This window comes from Hemibagrus wyckioides, linkage group LG03, assembly GCF_019097595.1.
Source record: "Hemibagrus wyckioides isolate EC202008001 linkage group LG03, SWU_Hwy_1.0, whole genome shotgun sequence".
Classification (NCBI taxonomy): Eukaryota; Metazoa; Chordata; class Actinopteri; order Siluriformes; family Bagridae; genus Hemibagrus; species Hemibagrus wyckioides.
This window is the reverse complement of record NC_080712.1, coordinates 10,995,014-11,013,594: the sequence shown is the minus strand read 5'-3', so window position 1 is coordinate 11,013,594 and position 18,581 is coordinate 10,995,014. Positions and strand designations below refer to the sequence as shown.

The window sequence follows — 18,581 nt, the reverse complement described above, 5'->3', positions numbered from 1 at the left end:
ATTTCACAGGCAGAATGAAGATGTAGCAATCTATAGCATGACAGCAGGGTGATTAATTAACGCCTGCTTTCCATTTTTTTTGCAATGTTAATACAACACATGTTCTGTTGCGTATGAAGAATGCAAAGGAAACGGACAGCAGTCACTGGTCATCTTCACACAAGATACAGAGTTGTAACACCAGGCAGATGTACAGCTCCAAAGCACAGTCCAGATATCAAATATATTCAATTATCATGATTATATGAATTTATGCATATACAATAAGAAACACTCACCATCCTCTTTATTAGGAACACCTGAATATTCAGGCAGTTATCTAATATCTAATCAGCTAGTGGTGTAAAAGGGATTCCACCTTGGGGAGTGCACTTATAGGAAAATAATAAACGTTGGAACTTTGCTATAAAAGCAGATTTGCTTACGATTTTATTTCTAATATAAATTGTAGTAAAAATATACACAGATCATTATGAGCACTGAGAGGTGATGTGAATAAGACTGATGATCTCCTCATCATGGCACCTGTTAGTGGGTGGGATATATTAGGCAGAACATTTTGTCCTCGAAGTTGATGTGTTAGAAGCAGGAAAAATGGGCAAGCGTAAGAATATGAGCGAGTTTGACAAAGGGCCAGATTGTGATGGCTAGACCACTGGATCTCCAAAACTGCAGCTCTTGTGGGGTGTTCCCGGTCTGCAGTGGTCAGTATCTGTCAAAAGTATCTTTTATGTCTGCTAAGTCCTTTAAGTCCTGGGCCCCACCTCACGACTTACAGGGCTTAAAGGATCTGCTGTTAACATCTTGGTGCCACAGCACACTTTCAGGGGAACAACACGATATTATGTAGGTGGTCATAATGCTATGCCTGGTTGGTGAATCTGAAGTCTCAAATCTAACCAAGCGTCATTCCTTCAGAAACGTCTGAAAGCTCCAGAACATTCAGAAACCTGCTGAGTGATGTTTTTTTTTTTTTTGTTTAAATAGACACTGGAGTTTAGTTTAACACGTGTTTGACACTTAGCTGGTTGTATAGTATGAGGAAGTATAAGAGGGAGGTGGTGTGTTGCATGTAGACAGTTGTATTATTGTTCAAATGGTAATTATTTCAGCAGTTAGAATAACCATTACAAGTCAGTTGGGAGCCAAAAGAGTCAACTCTTATGAGTGAGCTGAGTCAAATGATATGATTCACTGCGAAGATTCAGAATTCCATCTTTAATTCATAGCCTTAGAGAATGAGCGGAGGTGAGAGAGGTCTCCCCCTGGTGACCAAGCAGTTCATTCTAGGGATAATTTGCAAGTCCACTCGCTCACGGGAGGTCAGGAACTTAATAAGCTGACTTTATTCCTTCCCGTGAGGATCCTCGTCTGACTCCCACTTCCAGCAATTGCACAGGGTTTAAACCTTCCCCTTAATACCACTGGACACTGTGACACATCTGCTTTGGATAGCTAATAGAAGATGTACAATAGGTTTATGTTTTTCTTTATGATTTAACAGCGATGGACTTTTAAACATTTATTTATTTTGAATTTTTATAATAAAAGTTTCTTATTAAAAGGAAAAAATATAGTTTGTGCAAACTAACACACCAAAGCCGTCTTCAAAATGAATTGGTGCAATTGTTTACTGGTTTTTGTTCATTTATTTAATTGATTTTTGCAATAACCACATTTCCATTAAACTATAATCTGATATTGTGTATATGATTTATATTTATAAATATATACATTTCTCCTGTATAAAATTAAATCAAATAAATAATAATAAAAAATATATATAAAACCTCCTGATGACGGCTTTTCTCATCAGTAGGGGTGTAAACGTCTGGGACCCCCGCCCTATGCGGGGCTCGACCCATAGGGCAGGATTCAGCGAAGCACTGCTTTTATTACATTTAAGACGCGACAAAGGGAAACAAACGTAACACAAGACATGGCGTGGTTAACTAAACAAAACAAAAACAAAAACAAAAACAAAACCTAGACCTTAGCTTGGCCATGGAACCTAGCAAACAAAACCCCAACAGAAACCACGGTACAGATAACAATCATGGACAAGGACACAAACACAAGGATCCCTATTTATAGGGGTAGACATTAGGGCTAATGGGATACAGGTGACACAATCAGGATAGGAACAATAGGAAGGGCGTAACAAAAGACACACAAAGAAGCAGGCTTCCAAGGTTCAAGCGCCCTCTCTGGGCCTGGCAGGGAACTGTCCAGCTGTTCCTGACAAGGGGCTCTTAAATGATCATTTTAAGCATTTGGCTTTCCCTGTAGCAGTGATGCCCAGTATAATTTTTCCTTCTATCATCAGTAACCTGATAACTGAGATATTTCTAAACATTTTCCGAACAGAAACTGTCATTCAAATTCTAGTGAATTGACTTTTGAGTAAATCCTGAGCACATCTTGGCTTTCCAGCATTAAATAAAGAAGAAATAAATGAATTAGGAAACCATATTCACGTGTATCAGAGTTTTATTCTTTTTCTCATAAAGTAATAAGTATATTAGTGAAATATGGTGATTTAGCCATAAATAACAAATAAAAAAATGTCAAAGAACCATTTCTAAATTTGTGATAGTATACTTATAAATTAAACAGTGGAAGACATTTCACTTCAATGTACAAAAAAACAAGTAAGACAATAAATATACAGTAGGAGACTATAAATATTTTATCACAAGTAAAAAAAAAAAAAAAAAAAGTTTTATTTACAGTTACGCATGTTGAATAACGTTCCCGCTGTGAAGCTGAAGAAGATATCTCTGGCCCATTGGCAAACTGTTTCTCTCCAGAGTTGCATCCTGTGGATAAAAACAAACAGGGTGCCATTAGTTTTTAGCCCTTCATTAATCATAACTGTAGTGTCGGCTTTGATCATTCTCGGTCACAACCTGCTGTATGTCAGTGCTCCTAATCTAGGAAAGCAGATGCCGGTATTTATGAAAGCCTGGCAGTGAATCGTTTTAAATCTACTGCCCCGATGAGAACGTTTGGACCTTCACCACGAACAAGTGACACCTGATGAGCTGCTGTGTTGAATAATGAAGATGGAAAAGAAACATCGCTGTCACCGCTCTCTTCCCGGTGAGGAAACTGCCGATTATATCGTCAAAGGTCACCTGGATTAAGTCTGCAAAGAGCTGGAAGGGTTGTCGCTTCTTCATTCCAGTCTAAACAAAAACTGTTTACACTGTTTCTACTTCTGCTCATCTTTGACGTGACTCGTCTCTGTCTCTGTCTGGAGTGAGAAGCAGCAGACGTTCTGACCCTTTGTCGATCGGCCTAAATCCGCCTGGTTTAAGTGGAATTATATCCCAAATCCCAACGCTTATATGAGGAGACTCCAGGTTGAATGTAGATGAAATATTTAAATACACAATGAAGTTTTTTTTGTGCCATATTCAATATTTTAGGTCAAAAGAATAACATTACACAATATTTGAAACGATGCATATATAATAAGCACCATGTACACTTTGTTAGAAACAGCTACACGTTCATGCCGTTATCTAATCAGCCGATCACGTGGCAGCAGCACAAAATGCAGATAGAGGTTCAAGAGCTTCACATCAGACATCAGAATGGAGAAAAAAGTGTGATCTTTGTGACTCTGATTGTAGCAGGGGTGTTGGTACCAGATGGCCTGGTCTGAGTATTTCATAAACGTCTGATCTCCTGGGATTTTCAGACACAACAGTCTGTAGAGTTTACACAGAATGGTGCGAAAAACACAGAGTGAGCGACAGTTCTGTGGGTGGAAACGCCATGTGAAAGCTCAGAAGAAAGGCAGCATAACAACTCCAATAATCACTTTTTACAACCATGGTGAGCGGAAAGGCATCTCAACGAGCACAAAACATCGAACACTGAAGTGGATGAGCTACAGCACCAGAAGTTTACATCGGGTTCCACTCCAGTCAGCCAAGAACAAGTATGTGAGGCTATCATGGATACAGGGTCATCAAAACTGGACTGCTGAAGATTAGGGGGAAAAACAATCACTGGTCTTTAAATAGTCTAGTCTGGGTTAGCCTGTGCCCAGGATTCTTGTTGATGGCTGTGCTCACGAGATATGGTAGCTTAGTGGTTAAGGGGTTGGGCTATGGATTTGAAGGTTGTGAGTTTGAAACCCAGGTCCACCAAGCTGCCACTGCTGGGCCCCTGAGCAAACTTTAACTGCTCAGTTATATAAAATGAGATAAATTGCAAGTCACTCAGGATAAGGGCATCTGCCAAATACCAGAAATGTAAATCTTCTGCTGTTGTAGCTCACCCACTTAAGATTTGGTGCATTCTGAGATGCATTTCTGCTAAAGAGTGATAATATGTGTAACTATAGACTTCCTGTCAGCTCAAACCAGCCTCATAGGCATGGTTAAAGAGATCACACTTGGCATTTAGCAATTGTGTGCATTCCTAATAACGTGGATGTGAGCACGTTTCTCAGTGCGACTACAAACGTGTCTTATATAAAGTATAACCACTGTGCATTCGAAAATTGCTTGTGTTTATGTGTACATTACCTTTGCCCTCCTACGGAGGTAATCCCTGCGGTTATGCAGCATTTTAGTACAACGCACAATCACCTCTGTCTCCCTCCCCGACAAGTACGGTAAAGCAGAAATGATCTGAAAACACACAAAACAAAACAAAAAAGCTTTATTAGGAACATCTGTATACCTGCTCATTCACGCATACGTACAATCAGCCATCATGTGGTAGCATTGCAATGTATACCATCATGCAGATACAGTCACGAGCATAAGAAAGTACACCCTCCATTAGTTCAATGCTTTTATTTATCAGGATCTAAATGACAATTGTGTGGTCATCACCAACTTCTATATACAAACAACCTCAGGTTACAACAATAACAAAAAACACAGACTCCAATATTATAATATCAGAAACCAGGGCAATTAAAAGCCAGGGGTTACTAATAAAATGCACAAAATTAGGTAAAATTCATGAAAACATCTGGACTGTTTTTTGTTGACACCTGAGGATGTTTATTTCTTTGTAATTTTATCAGAACCAAACAAATGTTATGTAGTCGTTACTATTTAGGACGGTGTACTTTCTTTTGACTGTACATCAGAACGAGGGGGAAAATTTTGATCTCCACCAAGAACATCAATCTCAGGCTACGCTGGACACGAACTCTACAGCTGCTGACTTACAGAAAGCAAAAGTCCATTCTGCTAATCATGTGACTTCTAATAGCAACTGGTAGAATCATGTCAAGAAGCTGGTTTAGGGGTTTCACAACAATGGGAGTGAATACTTTTAAGACAGTTAAACAACAACTTGTAATAATTTGTTACATACACCGATCAGGCATAACATTATGAGCAGTGAGAGGTGAAGTGAATAACTGATGATCTCCTCATCATGGCACCTGTTAGTGGGTGGGATATATTAGGCAGCAAGTGAACATTTTGTCCTCAAAGTTGATGTGTTAGAAGCAGGGGAAATGGGCAAGCGTAAGGATTTGATGAAGGGCCAAACTGTGATGGCTAGACAACTGAATCAGAGCATCTCCAAAACCGCAGCTCTTGTGGGGTGTTCCCTGTCTGTAGTGGTCAGTATCTATCAAAAGTGACCTGTAAGTCACTGTAAATCCTTTAATGGGCCTTATTTGGCTCTACCTTGCGACTTCCAGGACTTGAAGGATCTGCTGCTAACATCTTGGTGCCGGATATCACAGCACACCTTCAGGGATTTTGTGGAGTCCATGCCTCGATGGGTCAGGGCTGTTTTGGCAGCAAAAGGGGGACCAACAAAATATTAGGCGGATGGTCATAATATTATGCTTGATCGCTGTATAATCTCAGTGATATCCGTTTCAGTTCCAGGCTTTAACATGAAGTGGGGGTGAAATCCTAAGGCAGCGCTATATTAGGAGGAATAGAAAACACAACAGGTATAACCTTTGCTGTAATTGGGCCCCATTCAATGTTTCTGCTGTAGCAGGCTCTTTGCCAAACCTGGAACTGGGTCAGGATTTCTCTGGCCACCACCTGCTTACAGGAACAAAGATAGAAATATAATAGATAATGGAATGATTTGATTATTATTTAGAAACACTAAAAATAATTCAAAGGTCATTGAAATGAGCAACGATCACTTACACTGAATGTTCTCTGTCTGTTTATGGTGCACATTTTCACCAGGTCTGTCGGAGGGGTCTCGGGATGCATTTGGGTTGTCTACAACGTACACACACACACACACACACACGAGTCAATCTTCAATTCTGGCACATTCCTGTACAATATCCAGAAACTTCTAAGAAAGTTGTCACGTGATAAACGATGTCTCAAAGCCTGCGCATGACCAATGGAAAGTCTGAGAAATCGTAATTATCGATCATAAAACGTGTTTTTGTGCCATGAAATGGATGGACCAGGCAGGAGGCTGAGGCAAATAATGGGACAGTTTTATTATTTCTATTCGCATGAAGGTCAGCCACTTGGTGAGACAGTGAACACAGGAGAGGAGGAAAAAACTCACAGATAAACGTCAGACGGTGGGATTCCAGTGAATGGAGTTTAGAAAGTCAGAAGCGCATTAGTGTCTCCTGCTGTTGCTGAGGTGCAAAGCACTGAATATTACAACAATCTGTTTCACTCTGCCTTCTTTGTTCACTGAAAAGAAACTCTCCAGTAAGCGTGAGAGCATATACACGACTGAGACATTAAATATCGAACCAAACAAAAACATCTTTTCACAAATAGATTCGGAAAGAGCATCACCGTAAATATAGCAACGGCAAATATCAAGCAGAAAAGAACAATTCTATTCATTTATCCAAATATTTAAGGATACAAATCAGGTTTGTGGAGATTTTAGATAGAAGACTATTTCGTGTCTCATCTCAATTAAGCTTCATCTTAACCTAAAATGAGCTGCCTCTTAATTCCACAGCATTACCACCCTAATGGCTGCTAACAGACTTCAGCCAAACTTCATCCAAGTTCCTTCTAATCAGTTTACATGCAGTGTGATGCCTCAAACATTAACACACCCGCGGTGCTTAATGGAGTTAGCTAGAGCTACACGATAATGACTACATTACAAAAGCACTCTGTAGAAATCCCTTTGCACTTTTGATCACAGCTCTTCAGCCAGTTTATGAGAAAAATGGCTTTATTGCAATTTATTAAATTCTCATTTAAAATCAACAAAGGAATTACCATACTGTACAACCTAATCTTATTTTCCTTTACGTCTCTACATCTCTAAATCCAAAACAAGACTGTGCTTCAACTCAGTAATCAAGTGCTTATTTTTAATATATATATATATTAAACAATTTAGTGTTGGAGGTTTCATGGCTAAATTTGACCAACCTGGTGGCCAATCTTCATTGATTGCACATTCCACCAAGAAGGACGAACCACATCCAACAGGAGTAACTGTGGACGCAAGAGGAAGCTGTCTGAAAGGGATGTCCGGGTGCTAACCCGGATTGTATCCAAAAAACATAAAACCACAGCTGCCCAACTCACTTTCCACCAAAACTGTCCGTCGGGAGCTCCACAGGGTCAATGTACATGGCCGGGCTGCTATAGCCAAATCTTTGGTCACTAGTGCCAATGCCAAACATCGGTTTCAATGGTGCCAGCAGCGAAAATCTTGGGCTGTGGACAATGTGAAACATCTGTTGTTCTCTGATGAGTCCACCTTCACTGTCTTTCCCACATCCGGGAGAGTTACAGTGTGGAGAAGCCCCAAAGAAGCGTACCACCCAGACTGTTGCATGCCCAGAGTGAAGCATGGGGGTGGACCAGTGATGGTTTGGGCTGCAATGTCATGGCATTCCCTAGGCCCAATACTTGTGCTAGATGGGCGCGTCACTGCCAAGGACTACAGAACCATTCTGGAGGACCATGTGCACCCAATGGTTCAAACATTGTATCCTGAAGGCGGTGCCATGTATCAGGATGATAATGCACCAATACACACAGCAAGACTGTTGACAGAGTGGTTTGATGAACATGAAAGTGAAGTTGAACATCTCCCATGGCCTGCACAGTCACCATATTCTAAATATTATTGAGCCACTTTGGGGTGTTTTGGAGGAGCGAGTCAGGAAACGTTTTCCTCCACCAGCATCACGTAGTGACCTGGCTACTATTCTGCAAGAAGAATGGCTCAAAATCCCTCTGGCCACTGTTCAGGACTTGTATCTGTCATTCCCAAGACGTAATTGATGCTGCAAAAGGAGGCCCTACACCATACTTATGAATTATTGTGGTCTAAAACCATGAGTTTCAGTTTCATTGTCCTACCCCTATATATATGCTATTACAGCACGCAACCAACCAGATAACTTATAATAAGATAATATATATATATATATATATATATATATATATATATATATATATATATATATATATATAAACCTGATAGTTAATTAATGAGATCATTTATAGCTAAGATTATATATATATATATATATATATATATATATATATATATATATATATATATATTTTTTTTTTTTTTTAAAAAGGCGGTCATATTAATTGTGCAGCCCTAGATTTAGCTTTGTGCTCCATCTTCAGATTTAGATTAAATGCCACTTCAAAATAAATAAATATATAAACAATACAGTAAACACTTAAAAGGGACCTTTCTGTAGAAAGGTAGCACTGTTACAAAACATAGTTCCTCATGGTATTCACTCTGCAGATTCCCGTGCAACCCTCCAGAGGATTGTTATTAATATTAAGATTAATATTATCTTCTGAGAGCACTTCAACACCCTGAGCTCTAATCTGCCTCTGATTTATGTCTTTGCAGGAGTCCTGCGTCTGTGGGTGTAATTAGCCGTGATTCTCTCGAGGTCTTCCTCTCGGTTCCCACTGCACATTTGTTTCTGTTTGCTCGGAATGTCGCAGCATTTCTATCTGTCAGCGTCTCTGCGAGCATTATGCTGGATTGTATTCTGCCTCATAAAGAAGCTTCGATTAAAAGCATCTTCCAAAAGAATATTTCATACCTGATACGGTCGGATAAATAAAGGTGCTGAGGAAGGCTTTTTAGAGGGATGCCATTTTGGTTGGTGCCATGGCAAATAAAATAAATCAATAAAGAAAGAAATAATGTGCTAGCATTATGAAGAACGAATTTTGTGGTGAAAACATGATTATTGAGGTTTAATAAAAAAATGTCTAAAGACTCATGGACCAGAAGGATCAAAAAAAAGTTCTTTAATCATTCTAAATCTTTCCAAAGCCACTGATTTTTAATGTGGGGAAAATCCAGTAGTCTGTGACGCACATTCAGGAGGGTCCATGACTTTTTACACTTGGTTACAGCTTTAAAAGTTACCATTATCAAAACTTATTATATGTATTATTGACTTCTTATAGCTATTAGTCAGTTTGAGTGGTCAGTTGAATTAACTGGATTTAATCTACACCTTAATAACTCACACACATACACACACACACACACACACAGAGTCGGTTGCCATGTTATAGCTTTAGAGCCCTCGGGTGATGAAGCTCAGGTTACTGTCTGTGTCTGTCTGCAGTCTCACATGTTCTCCTCATGTCCGTTTGGGTTTCCTCCAGTTTCTTCTCACCTCCCAAAAACATGGCAGTATGTGGATTGGCAACTCGAAATTGCCGCTAGGTGTGAATGTGTGTGTGTGCATGGTGTGTTGTGATGAATTGCCATCCCCATCCAGGGTGTATTCCTGCCCCAGGCCAAGTGTTTTCAGGACATGCTTTCGGATCTGAAGACTACAGAAGATGAATGAATTCATTATTGTACACATTTAGGAATCTGTGCTGAAGGATTTTCCTTCCCTGGTTGCAAAAAGTTAAAGAACCCCTTCTGGCCTATCTGATTTTAACAAAAAATGACACACAAGTGGCATTCATATAGTAAAACGCTTCATAATACATATAACATCAGGCTTTTTATGTGTTTATAATAAGTGATTTTAATTCCTAATTGTGAAACTAGTTTTATTTATTTAACTTGTTTTGCTATACATCAGAATGGACTGTGTTTTCTTTGTGTAGCTGCTCATTTTGAGACAAGTGTGGTTCAGCTCAGGCAGAAAGAGATGGCTCAGGTCATGCATGCAGAGACGTCTGGCCAGGAAGGTGAGATTCAGTTCATTTCCGTTCCATGCACTTTCAGCAGATGGCCCTTCAGCTGCTTGAGGCACACAAACGTCTTCCCGCACTGACGGCAAGGACAACTCTTCCCCACTCGGCTGTGTCTCCTGAGATGGATTCTCAAGTGAGTGGATCTTTTGAACCTCATGCCGCAGTGGGTGCAGTTGAAGAGTTTCTCGCGCGTGTGGATGTTCTGATGCTGCTTGAAGTTGCTGAAGCGGGTGAAGCCTTTGCCGCAGTCGGGGCAGATGTGAGGCCTTTCTTTGGAGTGCTGCTTCTGGTGGTCGCTCAGCTCGAAATCATGAGCGAATGTTTTGGCACACTGGGGACACTTCAGGGGTTTGCCTGCATGGTGCGTGAGCATGTGAACCTTCAGCTGAGCCACTTGAGCAAAGGATTTTCCAGGGTGTGGCTTTTCAGTGGGAATTGAAAGGGAATGTTCGCTCTGTGGAAAAGGGAGGAAAAGTTTCTCACCTAAACAAAGCTCTGGATGACTCAAAAGGCTTTCTGGACCAAACAAGTGTCCATTTTCTTTCCGGTCAAATGAACCGGATCCCTCAGGCAATGGAGCCAAAGCAAGGTGAACCAGGTCTGTGGTGACTGACTCACTAGGCTCAGCCTTGATGCCTTGCGATACCTCTGTGTTACAATTCAGTGAATAGGACATTACATGTGATGATGGATCTGGCATGTTGAGAGCAGTTAGATTTGGAAAGTTATCTACCTGTGTTTCATCTCGATTCCAGGATCCGGCGAGATTCTGGTCAGTTTCTGCAGGAGCGCAGTCATCTCCGCAATCCCACACCGGGAGCATCTCCTCCTCTTCTTTAATAGCAACCGGATCAGGATGGTGCTCAGATTTCACAGTGGCGTAGGATGGAGACGGTGCCAACTCACCCACCCCGTCTTCCTCTGTAGCACTTTGTATGGTTCGGGACTGGGCCAAGTCTATGTCTTTACTGGGAGTGAAGTCCATGACAGGTGTCTTGCAGTGACTTTCTCTGGGTATAGGGTTGCTACAGACCTCATGGGTCCTTGCGACCGGTGCGTTGATGCACTGAGAATGTTGCACTTCCGTATTAGGCGTGGACTCCTGCTTCCCCCTTTTTTCAAGTGCATTTACGTTCTTCTCTTTGTCACTGTGTGTTTCTGGGGTTCTGTACGAGCCCAGACTCTCTGTAGACCTCCAGACTTCACTGAACTGAGGCCTTTTCTCAGACTGCTCCCTCAGGCTAAGCCTGAAGCACAGAGCATCTTCACCTACAAGAGATAAAGAAAAAAAATCTATTTCAATCACAAGCGTGAATGTTTTACAAAGCTTCCGTTATGAATAGATAATCAGTGAGAAACATTTTAGACCTGTATTCAGAGACAAGAGCATAATACTGAAATTAGCAATAAGACCTCTACAGACTTTAGCACTGCACAGATAGTCAGTTAGCTGCTATTTCACACTCTGAAGTGGTTTCCCTAGTGTGATAACTCAGTGTCTCACAATTTGTTGAATGCACAATTTAGAGATAGATAGATAGATAGATAGATAGATAGATAGATAGATAGATAGATAGATAGATAGATAGATAGATAGATAGATAGATAGATAGATAGATAGATAGATAGATAGAGAATTTTGAGGATTCTTAAACTTTGTGAATGTTTATACAAGGCTCTACATTTCTCCTAACCTGCGAGAGTCTCTGCTGGTTTCTCTGTGATCCTCTCTCCACCGGCTGTGGCTCTCCCACAGTCGGTACATCGTACCCTCTTCTCTCTCTCCTTCAGTTTGCTCTCAGAAAACTGCAGCCTGCGCAGGAGCAATTCCACCTCCTGCTTGCCCCGAGCCACTTCCTCCATGAAGCTGTCCTCCACCAGCCTGGTGATCTCAATCATGGCCGACTTGAGAATCGTCTCCATGACGATGGAGAGCTGAGACTGGAAGGTGACGACGAGGGCGTCGGACATTTTTCCGTCTCGTTGTCGTACTTCACCTTCAGCGGATACTGGATGGAGATTTTGCATTTAACTCTCAAGACCTGAGGAAAACCCAGAAGAGTTTTTATTTAAATAAGTGAGAAAATAAATTAGCTTGTTAGAATGTACTGTTTATTCAAAAGAAAACTAAGAATATATTTCTGAACAAAAACGTACAACAGTCTGAACAGCAGGTATCACTAACAGAGTCTGCAGTTTAATTCAAATCTTCAGGTCACAGGTATAAATATCTTTCCTGACTAACTACTTTTCTCAAACCTGCTAATCAAATTCTACAACCAAGTGTAATTATCTAATAATACATAAGCTCTAGATGGATAAATACTTAAATAAGTATGTGTAGGTGGATTCACTTGCATAAATCGTCCCCAGGAGTGTGTGAATGTCTGTGCACTACGCTGCACCCTTACACAGTGACCTGGATAAAACAGCTTACTTCCTACAAAAACTAACACTCCACAGTGAAAATTCAATGAAGTGTCCATCTGTAGAAAGCAACACTCACAGCTGAGAGAGCAGAGTCAGTTGACCGACCACTAGCATGTTAAGCCTTACTGAGTTTGCCCAATTTTCCCAATGACTAATGAGTGTTTTCCATTATTTCCAGTTACTGATAACTTTTCCCCAGCAACCAATCACTATTGTTCCCATTGACCAAGTTCTGATCACAGCTGTTCCCAATGACCAATCAACTACCACAATTGTTCCCAATGACCTATTAACTATCACCATTGTTCTCAATGACCAATTATTGGTCACAATTTTCCCAAAGGCCAGTCACTGATCACCACTGTTCCCTATGACCAAATCACTGTTCTCAACAACCAATCATCAACAACCACTGATCATGACTGTTCCAAACAACCAGTCACTAATCACCTTGTATGTCCCATAGCTTCCTGATATTTACAAGTAATAAAGGTGAGATATTCCAGCCGTAACTGTTTGCTTTGTGTCTATTTCTTACATACTCATTTCAGCAGCTTCATTTGCACCATTTTTATTGATTAATATTACTTTTAAGCCTTCTTCAATCAACTTATCAGTTTGCACTCTCTCTACACCTCAGTCTGTGTCTATTCACATATTACACAGTATGTTAACATTCTGCTGCACTTTACACTGATCAGGCATAACATTATGACCACCTGCCTAATATTGTGTTGGTCCCCCTTTTGCTTCCAAAACAGCCCTGACCGGTCATGCACTGTGTATTCTGACACCTTTCTATCAGAAACAGCATTAACTTCTTCAGCAATTTGAGCAACAGTAGCTCGTCTGTTGGATCGGATCACACGGGCCAGCCTTCACGCTCCACGTGCATCAACGAGCCTTGGCTGCCCATGATCCTGTCACCGGTTCACCACTGTTCCTTCCTTGGACCACTTTTGATAGATACTGACCACTGCAGACCAGGAACACCCCACAAGAGCTGCAGTTTTGGAGATGCTCTGATCCAGTGGTCTAGCCATCACAATTCGTCCCTTGTCAAACTCACTCAAATCCTTACGCTTGTCCATTTTTCCTGCTTCTAACACATCAACTCTGAGGACAAAATGTTCACTTGCTGCCTAATATATCCCACCCACTAACAGATGCCATGATGAGGAGATAATCAGTGTTATTCACTTCACCTCTCAGTGCTCAGAATGTTACGGCTGATCGTTGTACATTCTATATATTTTTTTACATGTTTACATCCTGTGTCATTTTAATACCTTCGTTTTCAGAGGTTAGGCTCGGCCCCTTAGTTCCAGTGAAAGGAACTCTTAATGCTTCAGCATACCAAGACATTTTGGACAATTTCATGCTCCCAACTTTGTGGGATGACCCCTTCTTGTTCCAACATGACTGCACACCAGTGCACAAAGCAGGATATAAAGACATCAATGACCGAGTTTGGTGTGGAGGAACTTGACTGGCCTGCACAGAGTCCTGACAGAACACCTTTGGGTTGAATTAGAGTGGAGACTCTGAGCCATTGGCCTGCTATTCAGCTTCAACTCTTCTGGGAAGACTTTCCACAAGGTTTAGGAGTGTGTTTATGGGAAATTTTGACCATTTCTCTAGAAGCGCATTTGTGAGATCAGGCACTGATGTCGAACGAGAAGTCCTGACTCGCAGTCTCCACTGAAATTCATCCCAAAGGTGTTCTATCAGGTTGAGGTCAGGTGAAGTTCCTCCACACCAAACTCACTCATCCATGTCTTTATGGACCTTGCTTTGTGCACTGGTGTGCAGTCATGTTGGAACAGGAGGCGGTCATCCCACAAAGTTGGGAGCATGAACTTGTCCAAAATGTCTCGGTATGATGAAGCATTAAGAGTTCCTTTCACTGGAACTAAGAGGCCGAGCCCAACCCCTGAATGCAATGATCTGGAGGGGTGTCCCAAAACTTTTGGCAATATAGTGTCTTACTTTCTCTTCACTTCAACAACACTAATGCAAACTAACATGAACACACAAGCTATTGCATAGCACTAGAGGCAGACATAAAGCATAAAACTTGTTTATTTCTTTCTGTCTGCCAAAACTTAAGACTATAAAATGCACTTCAACTTGAACTTGACCTACATTCGGGGGGTAAAGTAAACTAGAAGCCGCCGCCATTTTCCCCCCACATTCACTTTAACATCAACAGCAACGGGAGAATAAAGATGTCAGTACGTCGCTCTAATCACTGTGCGAAAAGGTGGCCATATAAAACAAATATATTTTCCAAACATTAACTCTGGAGTCATTAGAAGCATCATTTGTTAGGGTATTATTTACTACAAGTGCTCTTTGTATGGTGTCATCATTTCTTTTCGCCTCCTCTCTGTATAAAAACGTCATGCTTAGATAATTACATGAACCTGTAGGTTAATAACATATTAATAAACAGACACGCGCTTAAACAGAACAGACCAGACCACCGCGTGGTTTAAATAAATACTTATTACATATTTATTTGCAGTGTGATGTGTCCATGGTCCAGCACCGTGTTACAATAACACTGCTATTACACGGAGACCTGCTAGTAACCTATTGTGTTGTATCTACCAACACAGCGGCTTCCAGAATGCTAACATTAGCCAACAAGTTAGCAGCTTAGCTTCGACCCTACGCTCTCCGTGTCCGCGCCAACGAGTCGTTTACTTTTATGCTAATAAAAGCAGCCTGTGTTAAAAGTCACGTATGCAAACAGAAAACGCAAATGAACCATCGATTTAACTTACAACATACATAGAGATGATCCAGCACTCGGGTTGCAGGTCTTTTATTGGAGGTGTTGAATATTGTCCTTGTACTGACATCTGCTGGTGTGGAGAATCATTACGCGACCAGGGGTGTCCACATTTTTCTCCAAGAGGGCCAAATTAGATATTAAAGTACACTGTATTGCCGAAAGGTTTTGGGACACCCCTTTAAAATCATCAAATTCTGGTACTGTTTTTTAGGAGTTGGGCTTGACCCTTTAGTTCCAGTGAAAGGTTCAGCATACCGAGACATTTTGGACAATTTCATGCTCCCAACTTTGTGGGAACAGTTTGGGAGATGACCGCTTCCTGTTCCAACATGACCGCACACCAGTGCACAAAGCAAGGTCCATAAAGACATGGATAAGTGAGTTTGGTGTGGAGGAACTTCACCTGACCTCAACCCGATAGAACACCTTTGGGATGAATTAGAGCGGAGGCCTTCTCGTCCAACATCGGTGCCTGACCTCACAAATGCGCTTCTAGAGGAACGGTCAAATATTCCCATAAACACATTCCTAAACCTTGTGGAAAGCCTTCCCAGAAGAGATGAAGCTGTTATAGCTGCAAAGGGTGGACCAACTCCATATTACATTCATGTGCATGGAAAGGCAGACGTCCCAAAAACCTTTGGCCTGGCTCGCAGTCTCCGCTCTAAAAAAAATACTGGCAATATAGTGTATATTCGAAATAAATAAAGAAAATTTGGAATATTTTCAACATGACAACAAACAAGCATACTGTATAAGAACAGTCAGGTCTATAAATATGTAATATAGTCTATTGGAGGTGAAATAAATTAATGAATATGACCCCAATGTGCAGACTTTTAGCTTGAATTTGAGGGCATTTACATCCTTATTGCCAGTCCCCTGACCCACCTCACGTACACCATATATAAGATACCAGAAGTAATTGGAAAGTCAAACATCATACATTCAATTATCATTTTTAATAATTGGTTGCATACTATTAAAAATGGCAACTGAATCTATGATGCTAGATTGTCCAGTTACTTTTGGTATCGTATATATGGTGTAGTTGCTTGTTTGGTTGCAAATTCACTTCAGTTCATGACTCTTTTAAGAATTCACAAAAGGTTTTTCATGCTTAGTGCAAAGATAAAATGACTAATTATTTAATCACAGTCTCTTGACACGTGAGGCACATGGAATAGCTATAGCTCGTAATGAAAAAGCATTCTTGTTTCTTTTATACTGGTTAAATAAAGTTACTTACTTACTGTAATAAGCCCTTATTACTGTTAACTGTGATTTTGTCTGTAGAAATGAATAAATATTATTCAGTAAATTAATTTGCAAGTGTAGGGAGTGAAAAGGGGCTTTTGCAACTTAGCTGGGTTATAACAGTCTTCTGCCACCGTCTGGTGAAAGGAAGAACTGCAGCATGTTGGCTGGCCATCATACAGAGAAGCTGCAGTTCAATTAACGTGTCTATTAGTCTCATTTGGCCCTGGAGCCAGACTTTGTACACATACACTGCATTACATAAATCACTACAATTAAAAGCAATATTTCATTAATAATATGATCCTTCCTAACAACTAGAGACATACGAATTAGCCTTATACTGTCCCGTGTACTTGTTGAGACCTTCAACAAGGTCACAAAGTGACCATTTGATGTAGCATTTCAAATGAATACTGTTGCATGCGTTCATTGTAACCATTCGACTTCTCACTTCACACAAGACATTGTGTGCATATCACGTAACAAAGGTCAAATATACAGATAACCTGTCTTTCAAAGCTGCTAATGGACTCCAACCATCTCCTTTCATCTATTCAGTCACTGCGGTCATCTTGAGTTGTGTTCACTTGTTTTCTTGCTAGCCATTTTATCCATCACTCCCACACTGAGTTAGCTACAAATTGTTATGCTGTTTAGTATGACACTTACCTGCCTCGTCCCTCAACAATCTGGGTTATTCCACATGGCATGGTGTCTATTAAGCAGTTTAGGTTCTGACATGTCCTGTGTTAACTAAGCAATACAGCACAAAGCACCGGCAAATTTAGACACTGAATCTGGCACATATTCCATACCCTAAACACCCCGCTACTCAAAAACGCCATAAACGTTAAAACAACTTGATGAACACCCAAGAAAGCATAAGGAGTCTCTTTGTAAGTATGTATATTACCTGCCATGACAGAATAGCTCGATGAAATTTGCTCCTCATGGAACGGAAGCCAGAGGCTTACACTCTTCCTCACAGATTCTCCCTCCAGCTAACCTTTCTTCTTGGACTACTCTGACAGCAGTAACTCCCATTACACTAAAAGTGTATGTCCCATTATGGTGTCTCACAACACCGTTGACAGCATGTTCTCAAGTCTTCTTAAATTATTAAAACTTTATGAAAGAGGTGAGATGCTTCCATCTGCCACAAATCCTCAAGAGATCAGCGTGTGGGTGACAATATAGAAAGTCTTTGTATGCTGTAGCATTAAGATTTCCCTCCACAGGAACAGCCCTAAATATATTCCACCTAATGCTTTTGTGGCTGAATGAGCAAATTCCCACACCTACACTCCAAAATCTAGAGGAAAGCCTTCCCAGAAGACCAGGGATCATTTAAAAGCAAAACTGGAGATAAATATAGAATGGGATGTTTAAATAAATCACATATGGGTATGATTTTTTCCATTTCATGAAGCAGATTTGGAAAGGACAGTGGTGACTTGATCATCAGAACACCTGTTCATCTGTCATGGGGTAAAAATGCAAGAAAGTGTGTGAAACTAGACTGGCCCCTTGGGTGATAAACTGGTCTACAGGAGGGCTGGACGGCTGACCCCTGACCACCACATGCTCCTCTATGAGGAATGTGAACCAGAATGTTGCAACCGGGTCCTCATGTGCTACTCAAGCTTAAAGCTGAGTATTAAACCATGACCCTATAGCAGTATTCTAGGATTTGATTCCTTCTAGTAACTAGCACACAATACACACAATGTTGGAAGACTACAGGACTATAGGATTGCTGTTTGTTGGCTATTTTTGGCTGACTGTTTCTCAGTACAGCAGTGAGCAAAACTGGAAAAGTACAGAATGTAAATTACAGGAAAATTCTTAATTTGAATAAATGCAAAACAATGTTTGTGCATTTAAAGAATACTTCTGAGTGTGCATTTGTTAAACCTGCTTGCTGTAATTTCTGGTTTCTA

General features: G+C 40.7%; 1 protein-coding gene across 3 annotated transcripts; it reads right to left on the bottom strand.

Annotated features, from left to right (window-relative positions):
- Positions 1-2,533: 2,533 nt before the first annotated feature.
- si:ch73-109d9.1 (zinc finger protein 184) lies at positions 2,534-15,453 on the bottom strand. 3 transcript variants are annotated; one of them, XM_058386596.1, is made up of 7 exons: positions 15,371-15,436; positions 11,846-12,193; positions 10,885-11,420; positions 6,150-6,227; positions 5,949-6,038; positions 4,542-4,646; positions 2,534-2,819 (listed from the first exon to the last, which is right to left on the bottom strand). In XM_058386596.1, exons 2-7 carry the CDS (start codon positions 12,177-12,179, stop codon positions 2,733-2,735), a joined length of 1,230 nt encoding a protein of 409 aa, XP_058242579.1. In that variant the 5' UTR covers positions 12,180-12,193; positions 15,371-15,436; the 3' UTR covers positions 2,534-2,732. The 3 variants fall into 3 exon arrangements, with proteins under 3 accessions (XP_058242579.1, XP_058242578.1, XP_058242577.1); XM_058386595.1 differs by lacking the exons at positions 2,534-2,819; positions 4,542-4,646; positions 5,949-6,038; positions 6,150-6,227 and having other exon boundaries at positions 8,609-11,420; positions 15,378-15,453; XM_058386594.1 differs by lacking the exons at positions 2,534-2,819; positions 4,542-4,646; positions 5,949-6,038; positions 6,150-6,227 and having other exon boundaries at positions 8,609-11,420.
- Positions 15,454-18,581: the final 3,128 nt, after the last annotated feature.